The following is a 9,027-nucleotide window of genomic DNA, read 5'->3' on the forward strand; positions in this document are numbered from 1 at the left end:
GTTCCCGCCTGTGCGCATGCGCGCACCTCCACCAGAGCCCGGCGTTGTGTCCCTTGGGCGGCGCACGGACCCTCGCGTCTTGGCGAGCGGGCCTCCCCGCCTTGGTGCGGGTGTGGTGTCTGCATCTGCGGGCCGAGCTTCGGGGCTGGTGGAGCCCATTTGGGCCCCTGGACCGCAGCTCGCTACCCAGGGCATAGGGTGACCTCGGTCGGGACTGTTTCCGGCTTCGCCGCCGCCGGGGCTCAGTGGGTGCGGGTCGGTATTCTCCCTGAACCTCTTATGTTGTGTAATTAGAATAAGCATTTTACAGCTGCAATAATGCGCCGGCCGCGTACCAAGTTCCGGGAAGCCGATGGTCCAACACGCTCTCTGCTTTGGCAGGCAGGCACACCCGGTCGCTTGATCGCCCTGGCGGGCGAGACTGAACAATATCGGGATATGTGACACACTCCTGGAGGAGGTAACGTTTTGCTTGGGTGTGGAAAGACGACGGGTGATTTCGTGGGTGCTGGGGGGCGGTGGGGGTGGCGCTGGCAGCTGCCCTCTCTGGGTCTACTGAAGGTGCAGGGCTTGTTGGGATGAGGGAAGTAAAGGCAGAAGGTCATTCTGAGCCACAGTTGTGAGGCTGCAGGATGTGGGTAACAGGTTCAGAGCTCTCCAGGAGCAGTGTGATGTGAAGCATCTTGTTCTGCGCTTCTGGAAGTCTTCCATTTTTGCTCCTGGGTACTTTTAAATAAAAGGACTTTTTCTAATCTCTACTTTCAGAGACTCCCACCTAAAAGCCTGGGCCCAAGCCTGGGGGTGTGAATGGTTGAACCACCCCATAGGCGATTGTGCGCTCCAGCCCTAGCTGTAATGCTCCTGAGTTTGGGCATCTGGCTCCATCCTGCAGTAGAAGGGAAGCGCTCTGTGTCACACCCCGGGGGGTGAGGCAGGAAGCAGAGGTCCCCGCTGGTGTGGGGAGCAGAGAGTGGTGGCAACTGTGTTTCATCTGCCCTGTTCTCGGGTCTCTGACTCGGGAGCCACGCCTGCATTGCCCCTTTTCCTCCTTTTCCTCTTCAGGGCTTCGGACCAGGACCTGCTTGCTAGGAATCTTCCTTCCCTGCCACCCAGGCCGTCATGGCAGCCCGCCTGGTGAAGCGATGCACGTGCCTCCTGAGAGAGGCCACCCTTCTGGCCCCTGCAGTGGCTCCGGTTGGCCGACTGCCACTTGCTAGCATGGTGGCCAGGACTCTGACTTTCTCGGCCACCTGCCCCAGTTCCCACTTCCCAGACCCCTTGTCGGGGCTTGTGGAGAAGGAGCAAGCGTCCGCCCCCTACCCAGGGCACCGGAAGGTGGAGCAGGTCATCGAGAAGGCCACCCAGCCAGAGGAGCTCCTGGAGCTGCTCGGTGGCAGTCGCTGCCTGCAAGAAAACCACGCGGCCCTCGTGCTCATCCAGCTTTCTCGCCTGCTGTCTGACAAGCCAGAAGACAGAGCCTCCCTCGTGCAGGATGCCCGCTTTCAACAGCTTCTCCGTCTCGTGGACAGCCAGGTGGGTTTCTAGAATGTTCTCTGAGGGCTCACCATGCAGAAAATAGGTGCTGGAGTCTAAAGCAGCGGATTGCTTTCCAGGTATAGACGGAACTGTTCTGCACTGCTTAGTTCTCTCCATTTTCTGATAAGTTTTCATTTGCTAGAGTCCAGACTACTCTTGCCTGCTGTCTCCCTATTGATATCAGGGCGGCCCTGTTAGGTGAACTGTGCCTTCCTTCCAGCAGCACACGAGACACGGAAGCACAGGAAGTGTGCTAGGTCTGCCTGATTTCTCGGGTGCACGTCTCCTCACCAGGCACACCTGCTTGTGTGGCCCTGCTCCTGTGTCTAGCTGGCCGAGGGGGCATTCCTCTGGCTGCAGGGGATTTGGGGTGACTGATGAGAGATCCCAGGCAGCCAGGCAGGGCATGGCTGTTGTCTAGCCATTCAGACCCTCATCTGAGTGCGGGGGCAGTGCAGGGGTGAACAGACCTCAGGCCATCGCCGGGCCGACTGAGGAGAGACTCCCTTTGGGCAGGCTGTCAGCTCCGGTGCTGTAGGCTTCTGGGTCCCCTGGGGGCCTCTGCCACAGGCTGTCTCTGCGAGCCCATAGTCTGCACCGGGCCGTGACACACTGGGAACAGAAATGGGCGGGCCCCCAAGAGTAGGGAGTCTGGGGCTTCGGGACGTTGTGGAGCACAGCATGGAGCCTCACAGCATCTGACATGGCAGCAGGTGGCCGACCAGCCACTCCCCTCAGTGGTGCTGGGGAGCATAGGGTGGGCAGGACTCTGGCACTGGGTCCCTCTCTGCCTGCGTATCGAGTGCTGTTTCACGCAGCTTCACGTGCCAAGGGCATCTCTGGTGGAGGTGGGGGAGGGCAGCAGGGTACTGGCACCTGGGCCTGCTCTGCGGGGATGTCACTCTTGCTGTCCTTGGCGCTCACATTCCTAAGAGACTATGTTCTCAGAAACTTGAGGACACCTTTAGAGGAGAAAATCAGGGTTCGGGGTTTGTCGGAATCCATGTGATCTCTGCCTCCGGGATAAGGGCCGGTGTGTCTGTAACACCTGACTGTTGCCATCGTTACGAGTAACAGGGCCAGCGGGTTGACAAAACTCAACTCTGAGTCCGTCCCACACACTTCCCCTGGCCTCTGGACTCGGCGGTTTTGCTTAGGTTTGGGCACGCGTGTAGACGGGTGCCCCTCAGGCACGTGGAGCAGTGGCCGGATCTCTGTGCTCACCCCTCGAGGGGACCTTCCCACGCAGGGGCCTTGCTCGCAGGTAACCCTGTGCGGCTGACCAGGTGGCACGGGGAGGTTGCCTTGGTGGCGGGCTGCAGACCAGCCGGGCAGGGTTCTAGCCATGACTGCCCTATCCCCCATCCCCCCAGATAGGCGTTGTGTGGCACGGGACCCTCGTGAAACTGCTCCGTAGCCTGTACGCGCTGGTGCTGCCAGCAGCCTGCAAGGAGCTGCGCTCGGTGGAGCAAGAGGTGCGCTGGCGCCTGCGCAAGCTCAAGTACCAGCACCTGGCCTTCCTGGCCGAGTCCAGCGCCACGCACATGCAGGAGCGGGGGTCCCCAGAGCTGCTGGCCGAACTGCTGCTGCAGCTGGAGCGGCGCTGGACGGAGATTGACGATGGCCGCACGGCAGTGGCCCTGATGGCCAAGGCCGGGCACCTCTCGGAGCCGCTGATGAACCGCCTGGAGGACAAGGTACCACGGCAGGGTGGGCACTTCCTCATGACGTGCGGCACGCCCTGCAGTCACGTCAAATTCGGCCCCTGTTCCTGTTGCAGCAGGAGCCGGCCCAGGTGGCTGCTAAAGCAAGCCGTGCAGCTCATGGGCCCCGGGTCCCCCACCCTGGGCCCCGGGGATAAGTGTGGCTGCAGACAGGGCTTCTTGGCCCAGGGGCACCCTGGCGGGGAACCTGGTGGGCCTGCACAGCGGGGTCCAGGTTTAGTGAGCTCAGGTCCAGTCGCTGTCCCACAGGGACGGTGCTGCATGGGACCCCGGCCTGGGCCACCGAGCTGACCGTGCGGGCTGTGGTTGACAGTGCCTGGAGCTGGTGGAACACTTTGGCCCCGACGAGCTGCGGAAGGTGCTGGTGACGCTGGCGGCTCAGAACCGGCGGTCGGTGCCCTTGCTGCGCGCCATCTCTTACCACTTGGTCCAGAAGCCCTTCTCACTGACGAAAGGCACACTCCTGGACCTGGCCTATGCCTATGGTGAGCCTTTCCCACAGGGAGCGGCGGGCAGGAGGTGTTGGCCGCAGCCATGTCAAATTCGGTGCCTGCCTGGCTGTGGCAGGCGCCGGCCCGAAAGGCTGCCACAGAAACACCGTGGCTCATGGGCCCTGATCCTATGTGCTAGGTCTCAGGGATAAATTCGGTAACGGACATCAAGCCCCCGATCCTCAAGGCCAGGCTGGGGAGGCCGGGTGGTCCCCAGGGCAGCCTTCCTGCCCTCACCGGGTGAACTCCGCGGTCGCTCTGTCCCGAAGGCAAACTTGGCTTCCACCAGACCCAGGTGTTCCAGCGCCTGGCTGCCGACCTGCTGTCCCATGTTCCTGGCCTCACATCCGGCGAGGTGGCCCGCTGCGCCAAGTCCTTCGCCCTGCTCAAGTGGCTCAGCCCGCCCCTGTTCGAGGCCTTTGCCCAGGTGAGCCAGGCAGACCCAGGAGGCCAGAGCTCAGAGGCTCCTGCTTATTGCTCAGAGGCATGGCCACCCCGGACACAGGGAACTAGTTCCTACCTGGCTGATTCAGAGAGGAGCAGCCTTTCTGGTTAGTGGAGATGGTGGGTGAGGACGGTGTCCGTTGTGTCATTGAATTCCAGAGGAGTTTCCATCCATCTTCAGGTGGTTGTAGCAGGGCATGGTGTGGATGGTGAGATTCAGAATCTGCTCAGAACTCTATAAACTTCTATCACCCCAAAGCCATGAGGAAGACCCTTAACTTACCTGCAGCAGCTTGGGGCCGCATGGACCTCCTGGGGCTTCTGTAATGCCTCTATCAGCCTCTGGGTGGGGGCAGCCAGCAGGGCGAGGTCTGGCCCACCACCCTGTTCAGGGCTTGTGGGTCCCGTGGGGGGGCCCTTCTCATTCACTTTGTCCCCACCTGGCCGGCCCAGCATGTCCTAGACCGAGCAGACACTGTCACCATGCTGCACCTGTGCAACGTGCTTCTGGCCTTCGCACACCTGAACTTCCGTCCTGAGCAAGAGGACAAGTTCTTCAGCCTGGTACGGTCTGTGTACCTTTCCCGCCCTGGATGTGAAGGCAAGAGTGGGAGGGGACCTGGCGTGGGGCCTTGGGAGTGCTAGGGGCGCTGGAGCCTTATGTCACAGGGACTGGGGACAAAAGACATGAGATCCCAACATGTCTGCTGTGGCCACGTGTGTGGGTTGGAAGGTGTTGGCTGGGTCACTCACCCACAGTCAGGGCTGGGCCAGGTTGGGGGGCGGGGGAGCCTGCTGCTCCCTTACCACCCTGCTGATGCTCCGAGCCCTTGGCAGACTGCTTTAGAGGCCTGAGGGGCTGAGCGGTTGAGTGGTATGTGGGCCACCCTGCCGAGGACACCCACGCAGGTGTGAAGCATCCCATGTGTGCACCAGGTGTGACCCTGGGCTTCCACCAGGACGCTGCCCCCACATGTGTCTTCCACAAGTCCCCTCGAGGCCAGAAATCCATCCCTGTCCCTGGGGACCTGTGATCTTGTGCCACAGGTCCTTGATGGTGGAGGGGCTGGAGGAAATTCCAGCCTCGTGTTGTGCTGTCCATTGGTTCTGGGTGAGGAGGGTTTCTGGTACTTTCTACCAGTGGGGGTCTCCAAACCCGACCAAGAGCATTAGCCAGGATTGCTCCCCGTAGCTGTTCTGGCCTCGGTGTGACCGAGTCATTCCGGTGCCCTGACCACTGCCGACATGGGGAGGTGTGCAGCCACTGAGCAGAGCCCCCTCTCTGCACCCCGCTCCATCCAGATTCACGAGAAGCTGGGGTCTGAGCTGAGGAGCCTGAACCCGACCCTGCAGGTGGATGTGGTGTGGTCGCTGTGCGTCCTACAGCAGGTGCAGGGGGAGGAGCTGCAGGCCGTGCTCCACCCCGAACTTCACACCCAGTTCCTGGGTGAGCCGAGACTAGGGCATCCCCTCTCCTGAGCCATGCAGAGCCCGCCTCTCCCCCCCCCCCCCCAGACAGCTGGGAGCTTCCGGCCGGGGAGGGAACCTCAGAGCAGTGAGATGGCACCTGGAGCTCATCTGGCTGTCATCTACCCTTCTGCCTCTCTGTGTGTGACCCACATGATCTCTTGTCTTTGCTTTTGGCAATGCCAAGTTAGAGGTTGCTTGGGGATGAGGGTGTCCCTGTCCCCCGGCCACCCCCCATTCTCCGCCCTGGCATCGGCCTTCAGCTCACCCTCACTTCTCATTCTTCTTCAGGTGGTGGGTCCCCAAAGGACCAGAGCACTTTCCAGAAGCTGCTGCACATCAATGCCACCGCCCAGCTGGAGCACCCTGAGTACATGGGCCCCCTCCTGCCACCAGCCTCAGCTTGGGCCCCCCAGCTCCCAGCCCATGATGGGAAGGTGACGCCCCTGCAGAAGGAGCTGCAGGGTACCCTTCAGGGGCTCCTGGGGAGCGACAGCAGGGGCAGCTTCATGGTGGCCACGCAGTATGGCTGGGTTCTGGGTAAGAGTCCCCTCCCCCCACTCACCTCATGGCGGCCATGGGGCTCCTTCCATCTGGGACAAGGTCTCTGAGCCCCAGGGACAGTTCCCTCTGTGTCCGCCCATGTCCTTACCTAGATGCCGAGGTGCTGCTGGACACGGACGGTCAGTTCCTGCCCCTGAGAGATTTCTTGGCCCCGCATCTTGCCCCTCCCTCTGGGACCCAGCCACTGCCTCCTGGGGCCAAGAGGTAGGTGGCCCAAGGCCAGCCATGGGCCCTGGCCCTTCTCTGGTGCTCCCCTCCCCCAACCCCCTCCCCTGAGAGGACGCCTAGCGCTCTGCCCCTCCCCTGCCAGGCTGGCCTTCCTGCGCTGGGAGTTCCCCAACTTCAGCCGGAGCAGAGAGCTGCTGGGGCGCTTCGCCCTGGCCCGGCGTCATGTGCTGGCCGCTGGCTTCCTGGTGGTGGACGTGAGTACCGTTGGGCGGGCCCTTCACGCGGGAGAAGGGGAAGCCTGGAGCCTCGTGGTTTCCTCACGCCTGCGGCTTTGGGGCATCTGCTCAGGGCTCTTAGAGCAAGTCTGTGCCCTGCATGTGCCCACCCCAGGTCTGCTGCCCCATTCCACAGCAGACTGTCTTATACTAGGGCCAGGGGACCGCGTGAGAGTTTTGTCACATTTATTTCTTGTGGTAGTTTGTTCCTGGTTTGTTAGTGATTTTTTTTTTCTTTGACTTCAAAAATTAAAGCAGTTATCACGAGGCGCCACGGATCCTCAGATCCCTGGCCTGGGGCGGGCAAGGGTGGGGGGTTCCGGCCCCAGCAGCTCCTTCTGCAGCCACACTCAGCAGCTTCATGGGCCTGGGGGCCAGGGGGGCGTGAGGGGTGGAGCAGAAGGGAAGAGCAGAGACGCCCCCCGCCCCTGCAGGTCCCCTACTATGAGTGGCTGGAGCTCAAGTCAGAGTGGCAGAAAGGTGCCTACCTCAAGGACAAGATGCGGAAAGCTGTGGCGGAGGAGCTGGCCAAGTGAGGAAGCCCGTGGCCTGGACTGTGCCCTGGGGGCTGGCCGGCAGCTCCCACCCCCTCGTGGGCAATAAACAGTAACTGCCGGTATCCACACCAGGAGGCGTCCCAGATTCTGTCACCATCGCTGCCTGCCGCTCACACCATGCAGTCTGCCCCCAGGGCCCTGGGATTCCAGCCTTTGGGCCACAAGGACCTTCCTGGCTCCGGCCTGTAGGGTTTTGAGCACACAGCCTGGGGTTTGGGTCTTGGTGTGGGTACTGACCACAGGTGTTCTGGGGGTCCCCTCCTGCCCATGGTCTGTGAGTGGGGGGACCCCCAAGGACCCAGGCTGACTGGTGTCGCTGGCTCTGGGGCAGAAGACGGGTGGATTCGGCTGACAAGGCAGGGCTGCCATCACGTCCAGGCCGGGGGGTAGGGGGGACATCCTGTGCCCAAGCGACCCAAGCCTCCATCCCTGCCCCGCCTAGCAGTCTGTCTGTCCCTTGGCCGAGACTTCACCTGAAGAACAGTGAAGAGGGTGAGCGCCACGCACTACCGTTTGCCCCCAGCAGTTCAGGGTGGGGCAGGGAGAAAGGCCACCTCCAAAGTGGTCCCTCTGGAAGAGCTAGTACACTGTCCTGAAACCTTGCAGCCCACGCAGGCATTGGGGTACATGGTGTATCATTTGCACAGGCCGAAGGGAGGGGCAGCCGAGGTCACTCTGAAGCCAGTGACCCCAGGCCCATGCAAGACGCCAGAGCGGGCAGGGCATGGTGCAGTGAAGGACAGGCATGGACTAGTGTCGGGGTATGGGGTCAGTTCAGGAGAGCTCAGGGAGGTCCCGCGGGGGACATGTGAGCTAGACCCATCCACTGCAGACACTGGGGTCCCTTTGCACTGAGAGATAATCACAGTGGTCCACATGTCCTCTTCCACTCTCAGTGGTGATGTCTAGAGTTGGTACAGGTCACCAGGACACTGAAAGGAATAGGAGTCCACATGCAGGACCGGTGACTCTGCAAGGACCCCTCGTGCCACCATCCACACCCCATCTCCCTCTGCTGGAGGCCACCAACCTGCCTTCCATCTGTGTGCTTGTTTTGAGAGCTTTCTGTAGAGGGATCTGCACAGCCCTCAGGCTCAATCTGCCCTGGCTCATCCAGGGGGCCGTGCGCTGGTCCTTCCGCGTTCCTGCAGGTGGCTGGTCACCCCACGGGTGAGGGTGCTGGGAGTGTCTCACATCTCTAGTGCCTGCTGGACTGTGATCTCCAGAAAAATCCCCACCCCCATTCTGTGTCCAGGACTCCACTCAGTCACCTTCCTGCCTCTTCTGTCGGAAATGGTGTGCAAAGGCTGTCCCCCGTTCTGCTGGTCCCGCCTTCCCTCTTGGTGGTGGCCCTTGAGCAGCAAGCTTTCTGCTCCGCCAACGTCTGCCCAGTCGTCTTTGCTTGTGCATTTGGCATCCTGTCCAAGAGTCCTTTGGTGAATCAAGGTCGTGGAAATACACCTGTTTTCTTCTAAGAATTTGACAATTTCAAAGAACTTTTATGATTTAACTTTGCCCTTGCAGATTTCTCCTTAGGGAGTGAAAATTTATATTTGCCACCGTGAGCTCCGTTCCGTGTGGACTTTTCAGTTGTCCCAGTGGTGTGGCCAAGACCGTTCTGTCCTCTTGCTCTTGGCACCTTTCCCAAAACGCGGCTTGCCCACGGGTGTCTGGGCTCCTGGGCTCAGTAGCTCGCTGTCTCTTGATTGTTGCTCTGCAGAACATTCTGAAATCAGAAAGTGTGAATCCTGGACTACAACAGAGTAGCTTCTGCACAGCCAAGGAAACAACAAAAGTAAAT

The 9,027-nt window shown here is 61.0% G+C and overlaps 1 protein-coding gene and 2 non-coding genes across 5 annotated transcripts in view; all 3 read left to right on the plus strand.

The window, feature by feature from the left end:
* TBRG4 (transforming growth factor beta regulator 4) overlaps window positions 1–7,297 on the plus strand; it is a 7,535-nt gene extending 238 nt beyond the window's left edge. The window contains exons 2-12 of one of the 3 annotated variants that reach the window (XM_077765795.1): window positions 311–460; window positions 1,063–1,533; window positions 2,910–3,233; window positions 3,574–3,745; window positions 4,021–4,178; window positions 4,649–4,759; window positions 5,498–5,642; window positions 5,954–6,202; window positions 6,319–6,430; window positions 6,537–6,648; window positions 7,104–7,297. In XM_077765795.1, the coding sequence (XP_077621921.1) occupies window positions 1,120–1,533; window positions 2,910–3,233; window positions 3,574–3,745; window positions 4,021–4,178; window positions 4,649–4,759; window positions 5,498–5,642; window positions 5,954–6,202; window positions 6,319–6,430; window positions 6,537–6,648; window positions 7,104–7,205 (1,899 nt within the window). In that variant the 5' untranslated portion in view covers window positions 311–460; window positions 1,063–1,119 and the 3' untranslated portion in view covers window positions 7,206–7,297. Of the gene's footprint in view, window positions 1–294; window positions 461–1,062; window positions 1,534–2,909; window positions 3,234–3,573; window positions 3,746–4,020; window positions 4,179–4,648; window positions 4,760–5,497; window positions 5,643–5,953; window positions 6,203–6,318; window positions 6,431–6,536; window positions 6,649–7,103 lie in introns of those variants that run through there. The other 2 variants (XM_077765797.1, XM_077765796.1) reach the window with 2 other exon arrangements.
* On the plus strand, window positions 3,279–3,415 carry LOC144233036 (small nucleolar RNA SNORA5). Its single transcript, XR_013335575.1, has one exon. It is a non-coding gene; the product is annotated as a small nucleolar RNA SNORA5 (small nucleolar RNA).
* On the plus strand, window positions 3,788–3,921 carry LOC144233035 (small nucleolar RNA SNORA5). Its single transcript, XR_013335574.1, has one exon. It is a non-coding gene; the product is annotated as a small nucleolar RNA SNORA5 (small nucleolar RNA).
* Window positions 7,298–9,027: the final 1,730 nt, after the last annotated feature.

Source organism: Crocuta crocuta, unplaced genomic scaffold (genome assembly GCF_008692635.1).
Source record: "Crocuta crocuta isolate KB4526 unplaced genomic scaffold, BGI_CrCroc_1.0 scaffold751, whole genome shotgun sequence".
Taxonomy (NCBI): Eukaryota; Metazoa; Chordata; class Mammalia; order Carnivora; family Hyaenidae; genus Crocuta; species Crocuta crocuta.